The sequence below is a fragment of the Ammospiza caudacuta genome, chromosome 28 (assembly GCF_027887145.1).
Source record: "Ammospiza caudacuta isolate bAmmCau1 chromosome 28, bAmmCau1.pri, whole genome shotgun sequence".
In the NCBI taxonomy this organism is placed as follows: Eukaryota; Metazoa; Chordata; class Aves; order Passeriformes; family Passerellidae; genus Ammospiza; species Ammospiza caudacuta.
Window position 1 is genome coordinate 4,597,673 of NC_080620.1, and position 23,215 is coordinate 4,620,887.

Below are 23,215 nucleotides of genomic sequence, written 5' to 3' on the forward strand. Positions count from 1 at the left end.
GCCCAGCCTGAGGCGGCCGAGGCTTCTCTGGGCCGGGCCAGGGCGGGCCGTGCGCGGCCCGCTCCTGGAGTCCGCGACTCCCCAATATACCGCCCACTGATTGGCTCAGCCCGGCGGTTCGGCGCCGCCAGCGAATCACAAGCGGGTTTACAGCCGCCGGTAGCTGTGCCCCGACTACAAACCCCAGCATGCACCGCGGTCAATACACGGGAATTTTTACAAACCCGCGATTTGCTAATTATTGGAGCGAGTTGGGAATTAATCCAGTTGTTCCGCAGGATTTGCGTTAAGACTCCTCACTAAAACAACATATTGTAGGTTATTACCTGCCCTTTGTATATATACTTGTAATACAATTATTTAGCTATTGAGCTTATGCTATGGATCATTTTTATTTTGCCAAGTTTTTTGTTCTTCTAGGTTAGTTTTCTAGTACTTTCTAGTGATATCATTCTGCTGTAAGTCAGTTCCTAAGACTTGAGTTTAATGTTCTTAAAAACTTTCCCTTGTTATCTCTAAAACCCTGGCTGACATACACACAGCTGTATACTCCAGTTATATATTTTGTTTAAAATTCCAGATCAGACTTATGAAATAAAAATTGATAACAAATGCATCTGGCAACCCAGAAGATTATTTAGCCTGTTTACCACTGAGGAAAATTAATGATCAAAGAAGCCCACAGACTGGGATGACTGAATATGAATTTGTGATCTAATAGACCAATTGATGATCTAAATCAGACCTGAGGTAAATTGCTCTCCTTATTCTGTGTTAGTGGATTATTTAATTTCTTTTTAATATAGTTGAACTGTGCACTGGTTTTGCTTTCTTAATTTTCCTGTGTCTTTTAAAGGATGGGATGAACCTGGACCCATGGTGGAACTAGTGCTGAGGACCTGAATTTTGGGATGAAGAATAATAATAATGCAGAATGGTATTATACTGTAGTCGAGATTCCTCTATACAGTTTATAAATAATTTCCTTCTCCTAGCTAGAGGAACACCTTGAGCCCCTTTCTTTGCCCGACTGTATTCCAAACATGTAGTTCATCCTAGGGGAAATTAACAGATGTTGAGGTTTATGCAAAAGATTTTGGAGATAGAAACTGGCGAGAAATGAACATGAAATTCCCATGGGTGTTTTCATTCTTTATTTCCACGTTTTAAAGATTCCTTGTCTAATCTGACTGAGAAACTATTGGTGTATACAAATGAAATTAGAGTCCTGAAAAGGAAATTAATGTAAAGTAGGCTGAGGAATAGCAGGAGGAAGGACTATGGAGGAGAAGTACTTTGAGCAATAGCTTAAGAAAAACATTAGAAAGTAAAGACGACTCAGGAAGGGACAGAGCAATGGGGAATTATATTTATAATGTGTGGTATGGAGAGGAACCCTGTCAGTGTATGCAGGGAAGGGTCAGAGCACGGACCAGGGGGCCCAGCAATGGGACAAGAAGCAGCAGGCAGAACATGACAAGAAGTTTCACCTGAATACGAGAAAAACTTTGCTGTGCGGTGACGGAGCACTGGAACAGACTGCAATCCCTCACTGGAGATATTCCAGAACTGTGTGGACACAATCCTGTGCCATGTGCTCTGGGATGGGGCTCGGCGGCCCGCTGTGCTCCATTCAAACCTCGCTCGTTTTGGGCTGATGTGGCTGCCCAGGGAGCTGGGCAGGGTGGTGAAGTCCCTGTCCCTGGAGGTGTTTAGGGAGCGACAGTGATGTTGGATAAGGGGGTGATGTGTCAAAGACTCAATGACCTGAGAAGTCTCTTCCGTTCTAAATGCTCGGGTGACTCCGTGGAGCGCTGCGGGCAGCGGCAACTGCCGCCCAGGAGCGCCTGCCGGGCCCCGATAAAGCCGCGGCCGCTGCCGGCGGGGCTCGAGCACCTCCTCAGCCGCCGCCACCGCCTCCTCGGGCCCGCCCGGCCCGGCCCGGCCGCCGCCTCCCGCCCCTCGCTCCGCCCCGGCCGCGGCCCGACCCAGCGGGAGGAAGATGGCGGCGCTCATCCCCCTCAGCCAGCAGGTACCGGGGCTGCCGGGGACGCGCGGCCCTCCGCACCGGCGGCCGGGCGGGCGCGGGGAGCGGCAGCGGGGCTGCATCGCAGCCGGGCGCAGCCGGGCTGGAATTGCCGCTGGGTACAGGCCCTGTGCCGGGAGGGGCTCGGCCCGCGGGGAATAAGGGTCGGGGCGCGGCGGGGAGCGGGACCCGGGCGGGGCAAGGGCGGCGAGCGGCCCCCGCCGTGCCCCGGGACCGCGGTGCGCGGTGCTGGGGGGGCCGCAAGCTGCGCCGCCGCCCTCCCCTTATGGAGGCCCTGGAGCTGCGTCCCTGGGGAGGGGCAGAGGGTCTCCTGGCGCTTCCCCACCCCGAGCCGCCGGGACTACCGTGGGCCGGGGCTTTGGAGGGCACAGGGCTGGTGCTCCGCACGTCAGCCCGTGTTCCTGTTGGTACCGGCGGTGATGCCGCCGGGAAGTGCTGAGCTGTTGTGGCGGGGTGCCGTGACCGGGTGGGGAGCGGGGACACCGGGAAGGGGCTGAGGGATGAGCGGGAGGTGCTCGCCTGTCAGGAGGAGGAGAAGCTTCTGCAGGGCAGGGGACAGGGCGCCTATCCTGACCCCTGGGAGAGGCTGCGTCCAGCTCTGGTTGGATGCTTGGGATCCCTTGGTTGATTCCTCTTGTTACAAGTTTTTTTTATTTTATTTCTCACCCAAATAATTCAAGCTTAAGCAGTGTGATCGCTGTTTATTATTTTCTATAGCCATGTGAAGAGAGTCAGTGTACTTATTTATATCTCACTACCTTCAACGTCTTAAAACCAAACCTGTTTTCTATACTGTGCCTAGGCCAGTCAGGCATTCTGAATGACTCCTATTAGTAGTTCAGACTATTTAAATATATCAATTTCCTTTTAATAAAGATCTTTGAGTTGTGATACTCTAAAAATTTATCTCTCAGTGGAGTTATGTGATGCTTGGATAACATAACTTGCTGTGTGTCTTACTAAGAACATGTACTGCTGTTTAGCTTCTGTTTAGCAAGTCTTGATTAACATTGATTTGATTAAGTGAACATCTGAAAACATCCATGTACACACAAACTGTTATCAAAAAATTCATGTGATTAATGTGGTGCAAAATATGGAAGTCAGATAAACTCCGGATGTGAAAGGGTTTGTAGTTGTGAAATTCTGTAATACATTGGTAATAATCAAATAATTATCAAATGCTTACTCTAGAAATCCAGTTTCTCTAGTTTAAATTCTCATTGATCTTTGAGTCTGGCATCAATAGTATTCCTTTTGATAAACAATGTTATGTTTAGGGGGACTAAGACCACATTCTGTAAACATACCCATTATTTTTATATAGTATTTTCCAACTAATTCAGTGGAAGCATTGTAGTTCTAAGACTTGTTTTCATATATCGAACTGTCAAGAGTAATCTAGCTGTAAACAGAATTTCCTTTAAGGTAATAAACTTCCTCTTCTAATAGCTTCAGTTTTGTGATTACTAAGGACATGTGTGTTAATTAGAGTAAATACCAGAAATGGAATTAGACAGAATAGGAGAGGGTATGTGTGTTGTAACATTGAGGCATGTCCACTCAGAAAGCTATAAAATAAGATGCCAACATTTAAAGAGCAGCAAAGAGTTTGGGTAATTCAAGCAGCTTAAAATATTTTCCCATTTATCATTATCATAATAATACTTTATTTAAAGTAATTAATGTGATCCAGAGATCCCTGTGACCCGGAGATGACTTCAGGAACGAGAATTAATTGTTCTGGTGGCAGGTGCTTGCTCGTGCCTTTTTGCCAGACCTGCACTGAGTCATTTACCTAAAATTGGTCAGAAAGGCTGAATCTTTGTAAAATTCTGCAAGTAGAGAATTGATCTTGAGGTGCTTTTCAGCAGTGCTTGGGTGAATAATTGGCTGTAGAAGAAATTTCACAGCATTGACTTGGAGCAATATCCATGCACGTGCACTGTGTACCACAAACACAGTGTGCAGGCTCAAGACTTCAACTTCTGAACAAAAAGTCAATTTGGAAGTTCAACAACAAGGTGCTAGGGCTCTGAAGGGTCTGTTTGGGAGGTGGTCTAAAGCATTGGTCAGAGGTGATGTTTTGGAGAGTGTAGAGCAGGGGAGGATAAACTCTTGGTCAAACTGAACCTCTCTAACAGGTTATGCTTTGACATCATCAACAGTGCACTCTTCAAAATTTTTGTCTCTGCCACTGTTGATGGTCCTGGGTTGGCCCTTCATGAGCAGATGTCACCAAATGACAGAATCCTCTTGAATGATGGTGATGTCATCACGTGTAGTGATGGGTAGATAGGGAGCTGTGCTATTTTTATCACTTGAACCCATTTTGTCTGGTCTGCTTCATCACAGAGATGCAGTCATTTAGGTAAATCAGTCAGAAACACTGAATCTTCTTAAAATTCTGCGAGTAGAGAATTGATCTTGAGGTGCTTTTCAGCAATGCTTGGGTGAATAATTTACTGTAGAAGAAATTTCACAGCACTGAAGCACATCACCCTGGCTTCCTGCCACCTCTGCCAGGTAAGTCAGCTCCATGTCATGGCTGACAATATCAAATGGGGGTGACAGGAGTGTCTGGTGATGGGATGAGCTCATTCAGTCCTGCTGCTGGAGCAGTTTGCTCTGTATCTTGGTACCAATCCAGTCTCTGCATGCTCTAGGTCACTCACTGCACCAGTTAGAGGAGCTTGTAGTTGGTGGCTGACTCTTGTCTGAGCTTTCTGATAAACATGAGGTGCATAGTTTGGTGATAGTTGGCTGAAAACATGGTTTTATTCAGAGTGGAACAGGCTATTTCCTACTTCCACCTTTTCTCTGAGTGATGTGTTTCCTGCTTGGACAGGAACACAATGCTTATATGTGCTGATGGTTTACATGCCAGCACAAAGAACAGTCAGATTTATGAGTTATGTTTGCAGCATCCTCCTGAAATCCTGTCTGCCATCAGGGAGAGCAAGAGCTTCCAGAGGCTGCTAATGTTGGAAAATGCAGCAGCTTATTTTGTTGATGGTTATAAGTGAAGTACATTTAAGATGCTTAGGAAACTGTTCTGAAAATGCAGGATTTTTCTATTCCAGTAGAGCTGTAATCTTTAGAGAGTCAGTGTTTGCTTGTGCTCTGCTCAGTTATACTGGATAGCTCCTTAAATGAAGATTTAGCATGTAAACTCACAAGAAGGTTCTCTTGGTGTAAAATAAAATTTTCACGCTCTTCATTGGTCTTTTCTTTCATCATGTTCCTGCCTTCCTTCCTCTCAGAGTAAGCAGAACATCTGGAAATCCATGAGGATAACAAGGAGGAAGGTGACATTTGGGAGGGGACATAGCACTGATGGGACTTAGTGTGAAATCCTCCTTTTCAGGTGTCTGACTGCTGTCCTGGAGGTGCAGAGTGCTTATCCCAAGCAGGTTTTGTGACATCTCTGTGTTTTGCTCATTGACATCTTTATTGGATTGTTTTGTTGCTTTCTTTTTAAAGTCTCTGAGTGGTCTAAGGACTGACCTGGTTTTGACCAGATTGGTTTTGCTGTTGGCATTGAGGCTGAGGAGAACAGTGTGGGGTAACCTGCACAGGGTTAGAAATCCCATGGCAACTCTAGGAAGTGTGTGAGAAAATGGGCTTTGGGGCTTTTTCTGCATTTCTTGGCATTCCAGCTGCCATTTGCTTGCAATGTCAGCAAGAGGAACTGAGATCTGCTTGTTTAGGACACTGAAAAGGCAGGGCTGTCCTTGGGTCTGCAGTGGTTACACCAAGTTGAAATCCTCCAAAAGCATTGTCAGGGAATTGTGAAAGTTGTTAATTTGCCATTCATTTAATATATATATATATATATATATATATATATATATATATTTGAGGGTTGTTTTGTTTGGTTGGTTTGGTTTTTTCCTTTACTCTGTTTCAGTTTAAGATCCTAGTCTTGAAAATGAGTTAACACAGGCACTGTGTGTGTATAATTGTCTGCTGAAAACATTCTATAAGGATGTATTTGGTGCAGTAGGTAGTCAGATAGGCATTGTGTTGAAAGGTGGATCTTTGTTATCAGTCCCTCTCATACTGAGATCTGAAATACTTCAGCAAATCATTCAAAGCTGTTCTTCAAAACCTTATCCCTATGTAGGGTCACTAAGTAAAAGTGTGAGGAGAGGTAGGAATCCTGATGAATGGCAAGTTCTAAGAGATGACAGTGGTCTGTGGTCTTGGTGGATCACTGTTATCCACACTTAAATTTCAAGTGTCCAGTTTGTAACACAGCAAATTAACACACTGTTTTAGATTCTTGATAGAAGTAATACACAAAGTGCTATACATTTCTTTTCCTATCAATTCTGATTGTTGTTTATTCTGTTTTCTAACTTGTGTTTCAGTTTTCTACTGGGAATCCAATATATGAAACATATTACAAACAGGTATGTTCTTTACAAGAAGTAAAAAATAAAGTGCAGTTTCTTCTTCCCCAAGATTTCCTTCTCTTTCTTTTCCCCATTGCAGTGCTAAAACTGTGTGAATTCTGAGTGGTGATGCAGTTTCTGTAACTCCTTTTGACCTAGAGGCAAGATTGCATTTCTTAAATCTGCTTTCACAACAGCCATGTTTCAATTAAGTGTTAATTTTTCTCCTTCAGGTAGATCCAACATACACAGGGAGAGTTGGGGCAAGTGAAGCTGCTCTGTTTCTTAAAAAATCTGGTCTCTCTGATATCATCCTTGGAAAAGTAAGTTGAAGGAATTGGATAAAGCAGTACTTGTCTTTACGCTTCTTTTAAGTGAAAGGAAAAATTTAAAAAGAAAATTTGGTTTTTGTGTAACATTTTTGTTGTTAACTTGACAATTCAGTAACATTGTTTGTAATTTCTTGAAAGCTGAATGAACACTTTAAGACATACAGTAGGAACTGTTGAGCTAAGTTTTTTTTGAAATTCACGGCAGCTTTTATTTTGTATCTCCACAGATATGGGATTTGGCTGACCCAGAGGGTAAAGGATACTTAGATAAACAGGTAAATAAAATGTTCATGTAGACTTCCTGTATTACCTTTCCCAGATTAACCTTGTTTCTATCAAGCCCTGGTACCATTAGTAGTTATCTTTATCTTTTTCAGGGTTGAATTTTATTTACAAGATGAGTTTTTTTCCCCTGCTTATATCCAAGTGTATTACTCAGTGAGGCTGCAGGAGAAGTTTGGTTCTAATTTTTTGTATCTCTTTTGTTTTGTATATAGTTGGTGTGTGTACTGTGTAGGTACACAGACATTGAGTCACAAATGAAAACTAAGATTTGACTTTAGAAAATTTTTGTGCGTGAAAAAATTCAGCGTTTTTACTAAAAATGGCTTGGAATACCAAATAGCAAGTTACAAATTAACTGTTTCAAAAAAAATTTTTAAGAAAATCTGTTGTGTTTTAATTAGGAAAGAGTTTTTATGAAGAACTAACTTTGTTTCCTGTTACTGTAAAATTTTTCTGGACTCATCCTTAAAAACAAAGGGGTGATTACCATTATGGGGCTGTACTTGTGGAGTTTTCTTTTTCCTGAGTTGCACATATACAGGTGTTATTAAAAATGGGAAGTGGGTTATTTTTTTGTGATTGGAACTGGTTTTTAATAGCACAATATTTTATAGGGTTTCTATGTCGCGTTGCGCCTCGTGGCATGTGCACAGAACGGCCACGATGTGAACCTGAGCAGTCTGAATTTGACTGTGCCACCTCCTAAATTTGTAAGTAATATCCACTTGAATGCAGGTATGTGCTGTATGAGGATTGAGGCTTCAGTTGGAACATTGGAATGATCTCATGTTTCATAAATGTCATGGTGCTGGGCTTCAGGCTGCTGTCAAACAGTTCCTCAGGGCACAGCAGCCAGGGCAGCCACAGGCTTGTCATGCTGAGTGACAAGAAACCAGCCCCTTCCTGGACTGCAAAACCAGAGTGAGTTTAAGTCTGGTCAGCTTGGTCAGGAAGCTGATGTGGCTAAACTGTGGCTAAACTGTTAATTCATTAAAAAAAAGGAAACAAAAAAATTATTATTTTGGGGCTGGCTCAACAGGAATGAGTAGTACAAGGCATTGCTGCAGCTTTGCCCTGCCCTAGCTGCTGCAGAACCTCTTTGGCTTGTGTTGGTTCTGTGTTTGGACACTGATTGCATCTACTGGATGTCCTTACTCAAGGACTGTAATGCTATAAAATGAGTGTGATTTCTATTTAGGTACATGTGCAGCCTATTGTCCTCAGTGTAGTTAAGCTTCATGTCTATAACCATCTCAAATTTAGTGCAATTAATAAGTACTAGAGGCAGAAGTATGTATATTTATCTATTTCTATAAATGTATATATATAAAAATAAACCATTTTCTCATTTTTAGCATGACAGTAGCAGTCCTTTAATGATCACACCACCCTCAACAGAGACTCACTGGGCTGTTAGGGTAAGTGTAAAAGAGAACACATTCCATCCATTTTTTAGAAGTAAATATTTTTCTTGTGTGTAATTTTCCCAGTGAGGGAATTTTATATCAAATGTATTTCCCATTTCAGAAGTCCTCCCTTTCTGTGCAAACCTGTAGTTTTAGATTTGCAATAAGTATTAAACAACCCTTTGACAACCTCTGGTGGGATGTTTTTAAGAAAATGAATTTTAATCTTCTGCCTGGATTTCTTCCAGAATCCTACAATTAGGCACTTTGTTTGTATAAAGGAACCCAACTGGGAACAGCAAAGTGTTTCACCACATCCAGTCTGAACTGTTAATTTAAAGCTTGAGTTCCTAGTTTCTAATTAGTATTCAATGATACTAGCAATAGATATAATTTGGAAAAAATAGCTTTTGATGTATATGTGGGGATATTTATATTTAGGTAATTTTCAACTCCAAACATTTCCAAAAGGTAGAAATTGAATAAAAAAACTTGTAGTTATATGTACTTTAAAGTGGGAGGAATAAGTTTTAGTTCTATAGAGTTTATCAAAGTTATTTTTAAAAAGAAGCACACCTTGTCTGCTGCATGGTAAAATCTTCTTTAGATTTAGGAGCTTAATTTCAAAGCTTTCTCTATGAGTTTACATTTAAATACAATACAGTGGCACTTGCAAGAAAGCTTGGAAATTTAAGATGAATTACTGACCAGTCTTAATTTCTTGCAAGATCTCATTTTCATTACTCACACACACACACTTTTTTACTTATTCAGACTATTTCTTACCAACTAGGTGGAAGAAAAAGCAAAGTTTGATGGTATTTTTGAAAGCCTTTTGCCAGTAAATGGTTTACTTTCAGGAGACAAAGTAAAACCAGTACTGATGAATTCAAAGCTACCTCTTGATATCCTTGGAAGGGTAAGTAAGTTGTTTAGATTGAGCTAGTCTCTGTTTAGCTTCTCATAATTGCAATGTTGAAAATGTAATTTATCAACAGAGATCAGGTTTTGGCTGAGATTTTGCATCATGTGCTTGCTATAAAGCAGGAACATTTAGACTTTGAAGTCTTCCACTTACAACTCTTACTCTTATTTCTAATTTCAACCCTAGTGTAGATTGGCTTCATTGTCTCTCTATTCATTTACAAGTGGAAATTTGATTTTGGTTGTTTAAAAACAAGAAAAAACTTTCCTGAGTCATAATAGCTGTTAGGACATTAGATTCTGCTGTTTTGTCATTTTTACAAGTATAAGTTATTAGATATACATTAAATCCATCCTCTGCTTGTACAGTAAAATTCCTTAAAACATCCTCCTTTATTCATAGTGCAAATTGTCAGGTTGGTTTTTCTTTCATGTGTATTTATAAATACTTCCAAGGTCTGAGTTTTGTCCATCCATTGTATATTTACAAGGGAAGCAGACCTTAAAATATTTTTCTGCCTCCATTAAAACCACATTCTTTAATGCTTTGCATATTGATATTTTTGAGTACAATCTGTGTCAGAGTTCTGTCTGTGTTGCATACTTCTATCTCTTCAGGAAGAAGTGCCTCTTGGTGTGTATTATCTACAAAATCTAAGTATGATTTGTTTTAATTCTGTACTTGAGGATTGAGAAGTCTTGAAAGGCTTCGGATTTTATCTTGTTATTGTCACAAAAGAAATTCAGGAAGCTTTTGCCTCTTCCAGAAAAATAGGACACTGAGAAAATATACAAAGGACTAATCAAGGAGCTTAAATTTGTCAAGGCTCCAGTGATAAAGCAAAGTTCTCACAATTGAGCCTCAAGTCTTGGCTTTTTGAGGACTCCACTGTCCCCAGGTCATATTGATGATTAAGCAGTGCTGTGTTGGAGTTCACAGAGTTTTTGCAAGATTCATTGACTGTGCCTCACCTAATAATGAACTAAATTAAGCATTGATAAATGCTTAAATTCTCTCCAACAGGAAATTCAGGGGGCCAAAGGGAGTTGCACATAGTTTTAGTTTTTAGTAGAAAACCCTAATCATCTGGAAATGGAATAGGAATTAGAGATGTATTGAATTTTCTGTTGAATTTTCTTGTGAAGAATTAGAATGATCTGCTAGCCCACACCCTCTGGGCAGTTCTGAAAGCCACCTCTGAATGCTTTTACTCAGCTTGATGACTCTGTAATTGCATCATAGAATGATGAAAAACCTGCCTGAGTTGCAGCGAGAATTTGTTAGAGCCAGTGTTGATTCACGTGGCCAGAAAACTCTAATCCAGTCTGTTTCATCAGAGAATTTTTGGATAGGTGGTATAACTAATATGATCTTCACCAAAATCTGTTAGGAGTCCTAAGAGGACTTATTACAATGAATACATAAAGTGTAACTTGGTCTGCAAATCATTTTTTAATCTTAATTGCTGTAGGTCTGGGATCTCAGTGATATTGATAAAGATGGTCACCTGGACAAGGATGAATTTGCTGTGGTAGGTTGCTTTAAATTCTCAATTCACTGTCTGGTCTGTTGAAGCAAATAACTCATTTCTTTCTCAAGAGCTTTGCAGCTTTCTGTGCTACAGTCAACTGTTCTAATTTAAATTGTTCACATGGAGCTATTTAATGACCTTCCTCAAATCCACCTACTGACTCTTGCCCGTGTCCAGATTAAACTTGTTGGAATTACATTCAAAATTAATTGCTCTGGTTTACATTTCTAGTCTTACTGTCTTTGTTTTAGTAATATGTAAATGACTGACACAGGAAAATCTTGTTGCTTTTTCTAATAATTGTCAATGTTATCTGACCTTTTTGCCTTCGCAGGCAATGCATTTGGTTTATAGAGCTCTTGAGAAAGAGTCAGTTCCTTCACAATTGCCCCCTTCTCTCATACCACCTTCTAAAAGAAAGAAGAGCTCAGTCTTTCCTGGTGCAGTCCCTGTTCTCCCTGCAAGCCCTCCCCCAAAGGACAGCCTCCGTTCCACCCCGTCCCATGGCAGTGGCACCAGCCTGAACAGCATAGGGAGCTTGTCTCCCAAGCACAGCATCAAACCAGCACAGGTACCCGTCTTCCTTGTTTATTTTTGTACATTTGTGTGTTTGTAAGCTGTAGGAAAAATAAATACATTTTTTAATTTGGGAGCTTGCCTCCCAAGCACAGCATCCAACCAGCACAGGTACCCGTCTTCCTTGTTTATTTTTGTACATTTGTGTGTTTGTAAGCTGTAGGAAAAATAAATACATTTTTTAATTTGGGAGCTTGTCTCCCAAGCACAGCATCCAACCAGCACAGGTACCCGTCTTCCTTGTTTATTTTTGTACATTTGTGTGTTTGTAAGCTGTAGGAAAAATAAATACATTTTTTAATTTGGGAGCTTGTCTCCCAAGCACAGCATCCAACCAGCACAGGTACCCGTCTTCCTTGTTTATTTTTGTACATTTGTGTGTTTGTAAGCTGTAGGAAAAATAAATACATTTTTTAATTTGGGAGCTTGTCTCCCAAGCACAGCATCCAACCAGCACAGGTACCCGTCTTCCTTGTTTATTTTTGTACATTTGTGTGTTTGTAAGCTGTAGGAAAAATAAATACATTTTTTAATTTGGGAGCTTGTCTCCCAAGCACAGCATCAAACCAGCACAGGTACCCGTCTTCCTTGTTTATTTTTGTACATTTGTGTGTTTGTAAGCTGTAGGAAAAATAAATACATTTTTTAATTTGGGAGCTTGTCTCCCAAGCACAGCATCCAACCAGCACAGGTACCCGTCTTCCTTGTTTATTTTTGTACATTTGTGTGTTTGTAAGCTGTAGGAAAAATAAATACATTTTTTAATTTGGGAGCTTGTCTCCCAAGCACAGCATCCAACCAGCACAGGTACCCGTCTTCCTTGTTTATTTTTGTGCATTTGTGTGTTTGTAAGCTGTAGGAAAAATAAATACATTTTTTAATTTGGGAGCTTGTCTCCCAAGCACAGCATCAAACCAGCACAGGTACCCGTCTTCCCTGTTTATTTTTGTACATTTGTGTGTTTGTAAGCTGTAGGAAAAATAAATCCGTTTTTTGATTTTTTGCCTCGTGTGTTTGGGTGGAGAGGGTGAAATGAGAATGGTAAGACTTGGAAGAACATTGGGTGAATTTTAATCACTGACCATGAGGTAGAAAATCTTGGTGGGAATTTTCACTTTTTGTAGAAAGGAGAGCCATAGAAAGGTTTTGTTTGTGTATCTGCTTTAATGCCAAAGAAATCATTAATCTACTTCTAAATCTCCTGCTATTAGTGTGAGGACTTTATATGCCTAATTGGGTCTGTATTTCCAAAGAATTAATGCCTTTCAACTGATGAATAGCTGTTTATCAGTGTTTTTATTCAGATAAAAAGTGTGAAGTTAAAACATGCAGTGAAAATACTTGTTTATTAGTCAGACTGGAGTATGCAAGATGTTCAACACATCCAGCTCTGGATAATGTCATTTATACTTAGTGTGTTCATCAAGACTATTTCTGTTCTTTTGAAATGCCAACCTTTGTTTTGCAGCCAGCTGTTAATTGGGTGGTACCAGTGTCTGAAAAAGTGAGATATGATGAGATTTTCTTAAAAACAGACACAGACATGGATGGCTTTGTGAGTGGCCAAGAAGTAAAGGACATTTTTATGCATTCAGGTCTGTCTCAGAATCTCCTAGCACATATATGGTAAGAATTCTGTACTAGCTGTACTTTTGTAGCTTGCTGATCTGGGAACTCCGATTCAGAATGTGATCCTAACATTAAAAAGACACCAGAAACAAACAAAAACCCCCAACTTCTTTTACTTGTCCACATACTGTAATATGTGGACTATATGGAAAATTAAGGGAGAAGTAAATACTGCCTTTGCTTTTCTGGGAGGGGGGGCAATAGGTCAGTCTGTGAATTGTGGTTGTCTTTTGAAGTTCTAGTGCTCTAAATATTTTCTCAGACTAACACTACTCTGTTCAGTTAAATATATGTAATAAAATCCCTCATGGTTTATGGAAATTTGACTAGAGTAAGTAAGCCTTGATAAGGATGAACCAAAAAGAAATTACATGTATATATGTATTTCAGGCTTTTATATAGGGCAGAAATAAGATTTTCTTGTTTATAAGTATGATTTATTTTTTATCAGGTCTTTGGCAGACACGAGGCAGATGGGAAAGCTCAGCAAAGACCAGTTTGCACTTGCCATGTATCTCATTCAGCAGAAGGTCAGCAAAGGGATTGATCCTCCACAAGTGTTAACTCCAGATATGATCCCTCCCTCAGACAGAAACACACCCATCCAGGTAAGGCAGCAGTTACTGTAGATACACTGAATTTATGTGCTTTAAAAGTGATGGACTTTGAGTATGAATTTCGTGGTTTTTTTTAGTATTATGATAAAGAATTGCCAATATTTTTTCTTATCTCCTCTTACAAAATTCTTTTACCATTTGAAAATATAGCTAATTTTTTAACAACCAAGGCAGTAAGTAAAGAAAAATGCAGTAAAATATTTCATAAACCAAGAGGTAATAATGCTGGAAAAAATCTAGCACAAAGAATAATCCTTTGTCATACAGAAGATTGAGTCAGGGAACTTGTGGCAGCAAACATTAAAAGCTGGTTGAGCAGCATGTCCCTTTGATCAGCACCATATTCCTCCCATGGAAATGTAAAATTTTTTAATGGCTAAATGAGGAGTGATGACTTCCTAGTTTCTGGGATTCATCCTCTGTAGCAGTCCACAGTCCTGTATCCATCACTGCTAATACCACTTCACTGGAGCATCTGATCCTTTGCTGACCCTGCTTTGTTCCTTTCCTTGATAACATGCCAGCTCTTCTGAAACTGAATTAAAGAAATACTTCTGTCATGCCACTAGATTCACCTTTTCTATCAATTATACTGTGTTTTTCTTTACTTTTATTTGCTTTCCCCAACCAGAAACCTTTGGAACTCTAAATATATTTTAATTATTGCTGTTGCTATGGTCCTCCTAAGGTTTTTCCTATATCCTTTTCCTGTAGACTCTGTCAGGTTACTTGACCCCTGTAGGAACTGAGATCTCTGCACTAACAGAAATGCGGCGTGTGAGTAATTGCAGTGTCCAAAGGAATGCACATTTCTCATGTATGCTTTTTGGAACTTCAGAAAAGCTTTTCTTTCTATACCTTTGCCTGTCTTTGCTCTTGAGTTCTGTGCCACTTGCTCTTGGTGTGGTGATAATGTCACAGCAATGTGAAGTGCTCAGCACTGGCTGCCAGCCTGGTGATTTTCCTTCCTTCCTTCAACAACTGGAGATGCATTGATCTGGCAGGAAATTCCTGGGACAGGCAGCTCAGTGCTGCTGAAATGACTCCTGGACTAGTTCTCTGCAGCTGGGACCAGTAAATACATCTTGCTGGTCTTGGCTTCTTGGTTGTTTTTTAATGTTTAATAAAGCCAAGCTTTCTGTGGTTATCACAGCAGTCTCAAAGTGAGTGAAGCAGGCAAACTCTGCTTTCTTCTTTGTGAAATGCTGTATAAAAATTGTAGGTCTCTTGGTTTGTCAGACTAGCAGTGAGTTCAGTGCTGCAGTCTTTGCTCAGTTGTGGTGAGCTTTTTATCCTTTTTATAACAACAATAACAACCAGTTTTGTACCCAATGCTGACATCCTTTCTTAACTTATCTAGAAGACAGGGAATGCCCTTTGTGTCTTCCCTGATCTCTGCCTGCATGAATGTAGAAACAACCTACAGGAAATGGGGTATAATTGCAGAAATTGCCATCTAGAAGACTGGACTTGCAATCTGATTTCATTAAGTCCACTGTAAACCTTACTATTGACTACAGCAGAACTAAGTTTTAGGTTTTGAATTTTAATTGTACCAATTCTGCAATTTCCTCGTTGGCGTTGTGCCTGTCCTTTCATTGCTGTGTGTTCAATTGTCCTGACTGTTAAACAGGCATATCAAAAATTCTCCTATCTCATGAGTAGAACTGTGGGGCATGTTCCTTGCTTGTTACAGAATAATTTGATGTCTCTTGTGGAATTTTGCAAATGCAAATAATGAGGATTTTGTATCCCGCCTTTGTTAAAGGAAGAGCTTCTGTCCCTACTTCACATTTTAATAGATTGTTTCATTCTTAACAGGATAGTGCAAGTTCTGTTGGATCAGGAGAATTTACAGGGGTGAAGGAGCTGGATGATATTAGTCAAGAAATTGCACAGCTGCAGAGGTAATAGTTGTGGACTGTTAACAACTTCTTGGTGTAGAACAAACACCTAAGTAAGTCTGTAGTACTGATCTGTCAGTTTATATTCTCTTAGTCATTTTGTCATTATTTGTTGCTTTAATTAGTGGTGAATTTCCTAGTGGTACCCTACAGGTCTATCAGGTGACTTCAGAAGATTCACGATGGGCAGAAATGGCATTTTTCAAAGAATAATTGATACCTATGCACCTTTTCTCCTTTAAAGAATACATGAGAATACAGGCTGGCATTTTTGCCTGCATGGTGTTTCCAGAATAATATTTAATTGACTTTTGCATGTGTGTTGTGTTATTTAACTAATCACAAGTACATGTTCTTGTTTGTCTGACAGAGAAAAGTATTCTCTGGAGCAGGACATTAGGGAAAAGGAGGAATCAATCAGACAGAAAACTAATGAAGTTCAGGTAAAAACTGTTTATCATCAGTAGTTTTCGTGTTAATCTAAGTAATATGTAGGAATTTAGCATTTTTCTGTCTTTCTATCATTCTTTCTGTCATTCTTTCTTTCTTGGGATTTTCCTCTGACTGGCAGAAAAAGATTTATTTTACTGTTCTCCATCAGAAGTGTTTTCATCTGATGCTGGCTAATATAAGCATAGTATATGTGAACAGTTTAATGTCTTTTATTAGTGTTTAACTAACATGTAATTTAGGAAATCAATGTTTGCAGAGTTTGGTTTTGATAATTAGGATAACTCAATGCACTGTGCTCTGTGTCACAGTCCCTTTTCCTTCTTGTGAGCAGAGATTTATTTCCTGGTGTATTACACAAGTTCTTGCAGAAACAAACAGGCCAATGCAGGGTGTAGCCTATATGATACAGAAAATATTCTGAATTTTGTTAAGTTCTTTATCTGTGGCTGATGCTTCCTTAAGATAATAGCAAAATATGAGTTACAAGTTGTGGAATTTTCTTCAGGAGCTGCAAAATGATTTAGATAGGGAAACAAGTAACTTGCAAGAGCTGGAGGCTCAAAAACAAGATGCCCAAGACCGCCTGGATGAGATGGACCAGCAGAAAGCCAAACTGAAAGATATGCTGAATGATGTGAGGCAGAAATGCCAGGAAGAAACACAGGTGGTAAGTGGATATTAATTTTGGACCAGGTCAAGAGTAAAATGTCTTCTGTTGAGGGAAATTCTATTTATTTCTTTTTACCATAAATAGCAATTTTTACACAAATATAGAGGTCCAAGAAAGGATTTTGCCATCCTTAATACCTCCCTTAAAGGTCATAAAAGAAAGGTTGAACCTGATGATCTCCAGGGGTCCCTTTCCACAGGAATTGTTGTTCTGAGAATATATTAAACATTTATTCATCCTCATAAGGCAGTTGAAAATCAGTAATCCTAACTCATGAGACAGGCCATGGCAGTGGTGCTGGTTTTGATCACCCTGAACATTATCAGGATTGAGTTTTCAGGTGGATGCAATTGCCAATGTTACCTTAAGGCAGAAACTTCCTGTGTAAGGAAGTCACAGAAAAAAGTGTCTAAGGAAGGTTATAAACAACTCTGTAATTTTAACTCTTAAAATCAGCATTAAACTACTTGATAAATGTTTGAATGGGACCAAGTTCTGAAGGTGAACGTCTAGGAAACAGCTTTTGATTACCTTTATAAGTAGTGGGGTATTTCTCTGATTTAAAATAGTATTTCTAGGTTTTATTGAATGTGCTTTTATCAAGGATTTTGTGCAACAGCAGAAGCAGCATGTATTTATTCATATTAAGTTCTAAAGATTTTCCTTATTCATTGATAGGTTGCTGTACCACTTTCTATTACTTATTGTAAATTCACCATTTAATAACTCCCATTTATTTCAAATTTCACTCTGATTTTTTTCTACTGTTTTGTTTCAGATTTCATCACTAAAAATGCAGATTCAGTCTCAGGAATCAGATTTAAAATTACAGGAAGATGACCTTAATAGAGCAAAAGCAGAACTGAATCGCCTCCAGCAAGAAGAGACTCAGCTAGAGCAGAGTATCCAGGCTGGAAAAGTGCAGCTTGAAACAATAATCAAGTCTTTAAAATCAACCCAGGAAGAAATAAACCAGGTATTCACTGTGCTTTATATCATTTTTTGCTTCTTGAAATGAGTTGAAAAATTATTTTTCAGAGGGGGGAAAAAGTCCTGGTTCATGAAATAAGCCTTTTTGACTGGTGTTTAGTAGGTAAATTCCTGGTTTGAGTTAGGCAGCTTTCCATTCTGTTGGGGATAAAATGCAACTGTCAGGCACCAGTGTTTAAGGAGACTGTAAAAATGTCTGTGTTCTTAAAAGTGTAACATGCTAAAACATTTTTCCCTCTCAGGCAAGAAGTAAACTCTCTCAGCTGCAAGAGAGCCATCAGGAGATGAATAAGAGCATTGAAGAATACAATGAAGCTCTCAATGGGATTCATGGTGGGAGTCTGACAAATTTAGCAGACATGAGTGAAGGCCTTGGGCAGACAGAAAGAAGCAATTATGGAGCTGTGGTAAAAAAACATTGTTATTTAGTAGATTTTACACTAATTAAGCTTCTGATTTGCACCTTGTCTGAAGTATTGTTTAGCTGGTATTTGGCAGGTGGTCTTGTGGATTTGTAACCTGCCACATGCTCAATCTCAGGACAGAGGTGGGGCTTTATTTCCAGTTTAGTGTTTCATTTTTTCTTCTCCAGTTTATCAAGGTGAAACCTTTTTTTGCTGTAAATTTTCCTTTATCATGTGTTTCCTTCCTTATTTCCAAAGGAAGCTTTATTTATATAAATTTCTGCTTTATATTGAGCTATATTTATTACACATCTCATATTCCCTTTCTGAAAGGATGATTCTCTTTTGCTTAAATAATTTCAGCATCATCTTTCTCATTTATTATGTTTTTATTTAATCAGCATATTTTTTTCCCAAATCATAAAATCTTTCAAGTTCTTAAATATTTTTCAAGTAAATTTCTTTTGGGTATCTAATGTTGATTTGGGTATTAAACATTCCTCTAAAACACAAGAATTTTATTTTGTTTTTTAAGCCTGTTTCTTGTTTTAAATGTGACAAGATAAAAGTTGCATACTTGCTTACACATCTATGTGGCCCTTCCTCATTATGGAATCACGTTTACTGTTGTAAGCACAGTATTTGCTATGGGTTTAGTATGAAATTGAATATATAATGTGTTAGTAAATATTTACTAGCCATTGTTTTTACAGAGCAAGTGTAAAGTACTGCATAAAGGCAGCAAACTGCTCAAAAGAAGAACAGTGTAGATAAAAACAGTACATTGAGAAATGTACTAAAGGTCTTAAAACACTTCAGTGCTTAGTTTCTGTGCTTGCATGGCTTGCATAAATATATTTAATTTCCAGTGAAAACTTCCAGATGTTTTCTTGCAAAACCTAGGAGCCACTTACTGGCAGAAAACACCAGTCTATGTTCATAGCAATTTTTTTAAACCATTGTGCCACTTTCCTGTTTCTCAACTCTTCCTTCCTCTTCCTTCTCTCCCCACCTCCCTCCCGCTGTTCTGAGAAGTATCAATTAGAATATTTTAATTTACATTTGTATAGGGATGAAAGAAATCCTGGCTCTTTCTGCTGTTGGGGGCAGTGTGAGTGGATAGTTATTTCTGGATATTCCTTATATTGGAATGGCTTCCAGTGTCCCTGGAATTCTGCTGTGCAGGTGCTGTCTGCACTTGGGGTTTCACCAGAGACCTCCAACAAGACCCAAGCCAGGGGTGTCATTCAAATGAATGAAGAAATTTCATAACTTCACTTTGCTGCTTGTTCATGCAGGGTGTTTTCTACAACTTGCCAAATGTAGATTTGGCCTCTGCTGAGAAAGCTCTTGTCATCAGAATGTTGGGGTGACTCTTCCTGCATGCAGTGCTTTGTCATGGGAAATCAGTATTTGGAGCTTTAAGCTCAAAGATGAGTTAACAAGAAGCAATCTAGTGTCTGACTACTCAATAGTAATTTGTTGGATTTGTAGTCCACAGATTATTTTTGTATCCTTTTTAAATAAGTGTCTTACCTGAGCTATAATGGCAGAGAAGAATTTTTTGTTAATGTGATGTTTGGGGTTGTTTTGCCTTTGTTATTAAAGAATTTGAGAGTTGAATATATTAATATGGGCAACAGTTTAACATTTAATTGCCATTTGTACTGTTATCTTTTGTTGTTCCGTGTAGCCTTGGGGTACACATTTCCTTCTGCTGTGTAATTCCTTCTACTTAGAAGTCACATATTCAGAAATTTCTTTAGGAAGCAATTTTAAAGACTGTTCAACAGGAACCAAGATAGCATGCAATTTCTGCTTAGTGGGTAACTGGGCATTTTTATTTTTATCATGACAAGCTGTTGTGTTGTTTCTCCTCTTAATTTTTAGGATGATCCATTTAAGAATAAAGCCTTGATGTTTACCAATAATACACAAGAATTGCATACAGACCCATTCCAGTCAGAAGATCCTTTCAAATCTGATCCATTTAAGGGAGCAGACCCCTTCAAAGGCAGTAAGTGATAAAGCTTATCAAGGACCTTGAAGGTCAATTGTTGAGTAAATTATATTTTCACAAACTTATCTTGCTAAATACTAGATAAAACAAATTGTTTTTCTCTTCTGCATAGGTGACCCATTCCAGCATGACCCTTTTGCAGAGCAGCCACCTGCTCCAGCAGGTAATAGCCCTTTTTAATGACAGGACAGGTGTGGTATAAACAATTTGTAGCAAAACACAAAGATTTACAAGCACAAAGGAAGCAAAAAGGTTTCCCTGGCTTCAGATTTTTGGTTTAAAAGTGTGGGAGCATAGAAACCAACAGGGTGTGCATTCAGAATCAAAATGTTTAATGAGAAGTGTGTAACTCTTTATTAAGTCTGAAAGCTTCAGATAACATGTTCAAACTTAGTAAATACCCTCTGTAGAGAGGTCTCTGGAAATCTATCAGATTTATCAAAACATTGTGTTTGTGTAAGAAAAATTGTATCAGTGAGTGTGAGGTCAAATAGAGAATGTTCTTTATAGACCCACCAGTGCTACACTGTATTTACCTTTTCATTCTAGATCCCTTTGGAGGAGATCCATTCAAGGAAAGTGACCCATTTCGTAGTTCTGCCCCTGAGGATTTCTTCAAGAAACAGGTGAAGAGTGACCCATTTACCTCAGATCCATTCACAAAAACCCCCACTTTACCCTCAAAGGTCAGTAATTTTTAAATCTACACTTAATAGATTTCATTACTATTGACAAGCTTATTGTCTGAAAGCTAAAAGGAATGAAATAACACAAAATACTTTTTTCCTAACTGATGAAATATCATTAATTATATTCTTAAAATGCAAGTATGGATTGTTCAGGCAATCAGCAGTGTTCTCTCTGGTTCCATGATAACGAGATACATTCACCATTAAGGTATTTCTAGGTGGATATTTTTCCTCTCTGTTGGGAATTTCAAAGCAGCAGCACCCACTCATTCCCACCATTCCCTCCATCCCAAAGATTTCTGCAGTCATGTAGTGAATGAGATGGAGGAACTGCTCTGGGTAAAGGATTCCTGAGCCCTCAGCACAGTGGAGGGACTGCACAGAACACACTTGTTATAGCCAGAATTGCAGTTCTAACCTGTCCTGATGTGTGTGCTTGTTTGGGGAGGAGTATGATTTTTTTTTGGTTCTGTTTTTATTAGTATTTTCCTCATTCTTATGCAATTTGAGTGTTGCTACCTAAGACCAGTTTCAATGTGTGGGAAGTCAGCTTTTATTTAAGTACAATCCTATAGTGCAAGACAAATTGACTTGTCAAGCTGAAGAGCAGCTGTAAAAACCATCTGTTTAAAAAGAAGCAGTATACAGACTTTGAATTATTAATAATATAAATGCATAACCTGAATATTCTGTCTGTTGCTTAAAGACTAAATGCAATTAGCCAAATGCACTAATAATGTAAATTTCATATAATGAGTTGATTTTATCCTACTCTGTCCACTGAATAGAGTGATCTGAAACTGGAAACTATTTGTCTTAAAGCAAGAGATTTTCATAGGCATGAAATGGTAAGTGCACAGTCCAGCAGAAAATTAATTACATATATCTGTTCTTATTTAGCCTGACCCTTTTGAAAGCACTGATCCTTTTACGTCTTCCAGTATCTCTTCAAAAGGTCCAGGTAAGAAATAAACATTTTATAATGAGGTATCTTTTCATGAAAGAAGAATCAAATATAAGAGTTGAGAATAAAGAGTCTTGTGAGCCATTGGCAAAAATTGTCATGGCCTTGTGACAGTTCATGAAGGCTGTCTTTGTGGCACTATGTATTGTTTTCTTCTCATATTTTATGAGACATTATGTCACTGTTTTCTTCTCATATTTTCCCTCCAAACAACTGGTAGAAAACCTTTTGTTTTGTGGAATTCTCTTTGAACATCTCATGGCAGGTGTGTTTTAATCACTTGCCTAGTTTTGTGCTGCATTGGCACCACTAAGCATTCCTTGTAATTCTTAAGTATTATTCAAAATAACTTTTTTTTTTCTGCATCTGTTCTAGATCCATTTGGAACACTGGATCCATTTGGAAGTGGTGCTTTCAGTGGTGGTGAGGGATTTGCAGACTTCAGTCAGATGTCAAAGGTAAAGGTTAAAAGGAAAGCAACTGTCTTTTTAAAAATCTATGTACAGACACTTTCTAAAAGAGTGTGATATTATTCTAACTTTTTAGCTGACAGTCTGATTTTGTTAATTTTCTTTCAGTCAGCCTCACCAGCTATATAGCAAAGAATTTTCCAGCCATGTCAGATATGGTAAAGTCTTACTAAGACTGGTAGATTCAGTAGGGATAAATAAAATTTTCACAAATATTTTCAATTACCAGATCAGGAAAATTAATTAACTTCTAGTTTTAACTTGTAAGAAGAGGTAGTTGTTGCAGATATATTAATATATTTCAGTGTCCAGCCTTCATCTAAGTCCTGGAATTTGCTTCTTGGTTACTTCATAGTAAGTATCCTGACTTGTTTCTAAGCTTACCTTAAAATCATTAAGGTTGGACAAGGCCTCTAAGATTGAGTCCAACTTTTAACAAAATACTTTGCTACTAAATAAATGTAACCTAACCTTACTCCACTCTTAACAGTCAGTCAGTCTCTCCCATGTTTTAAGTGTGCAATTTCTGTTCATTTTAAATAGCAGATGAAGAAAAAGGTTCAGGACACACATGAAAAAGATGGATAATTGGAAAGGTCTTGGTCTGCTTTCCTGAGGTGGAGTTTGAATTTAGTTAACTCAGTGTCCAACTCCTTACATTAGTTCTGCAGTAACACTTGAACACTGTGGAGTAAATGTTAAAAACAAAATAGGTTCTCATTTCACTTTCACTAATTACATTTCTTGGTGGTTTTTTTCCTCTTCTAATCTTTACTGTTTTGGGGAGGGTTTTAGTTCTCCACTAGATGGCAGCAGCCTTCACCAGTAGACATGGCTGGTTGAGGTAGAAATTGTAGCAAAGGTTTGACTGCAGTTTTTACCTTTTTCACAAAACTCCTCTTTCTT

General features: G+C 38.9%; 1 protein-coding gene and 1 long non-coding RNA gene across 2 annotated transcripts in view; both read left to right on the plus strand.

Moving 5' to 3' along the window:
- Window positions 1–116: 116 nt before the first annotated feature.
- On the plus strand, window positions 117–895 carry LOC131568818 (uncharacterized). The gene is made up of 3 exons (XR_009275748.1): window positions 117–314; window positions 581–750; window positions 857–895. It is a non-coding gene; the product is annotated as an uncharacterized LOC131568818 (long non-coding RNA).
- Window positions 896–1,915: 1,020 nt separating this feature from the next.
- EPS15L1 (epidermal growth factor receptor pathway substrate 15 like 1) overlaps window positions 1,916–23,215 on the plus strand; it is a 41,324-nt gene continuing 20,024 nt past the window's right edge. Inside the window, exons 1-21 of the mRNA XM_058820986.1 lie at window positions 1,916–2,032; window positions 6,421–6,462; window positions 6,678–6,767; window positions 7,004–7,051; window positions 7,676–7,771; window positions 8,417–8,479; window positions 9,261–9,386; window positions 10,864–10,923; window positions 11,258–11,494; window positions 12,968–13,125; window positions 13,580–13,736; window positions 15,567–15,652; window positions 16,020–16,092; window positions 16,608–16,769; window positions 17,551–17,748; window positions 18,005–18,169; window positions 20,057–20,183; window positions 20,299–20,349; window positions 20,736–20,872; window positions 21,776–21,836; window positions 22,215–22,297. Of these exons, the coding sequence (XP_058676969.1) occupies window positions 2,003–2,032; window positions 6,421–6,462; window positions 6,678–6,767; window positions 7,004–7,051; window positions 7,676–7,771; window positions 8,417–8,479; window positions 9,261–9,386; window positions 10,864–10,923; window positions 11,258–11,494; window positions 12,968–13,125; window positions 13,580–13,736; window positions 15,567–15,652; window positions 16,020–16,092; window positions 16,608–16,769; window positions 17,551–17,748; window positions 18,005–18,169; window positions 20,057–20,183; window positions 20,299–20,349; window positions 20,736–20,872; window positions 21,776–21,836; window positions 22,215–22,297 (2,250 nt within the window). The 5' untranslated portion in view covers window positions 1,916–2,002. The remainder of the gene's footprint in view (window positions 2,033–6,420; window positions 6,463–6,677; window positions 6,768–7,003; window positions 7,052–7,675; window positions 7,772–8,416; window positions 8,480–9,260; window positions 9,387–10,863; window positions 10,924–11,257; window positions 11,495–12,967; window positions 13,126–13,579; window positions 13,737–15,566; window positions 15,653–16,019; window positions 16,093–16,607; window positions 16,770–17,550; window positions 17,749–18,004; window positions 18,170–20,056; window positions 20,184–20,298; window positions 20,350–20,735; window positions 20,873–21,775; window positions 21,837–22,214; window positions 22,298–23,215) is intronic.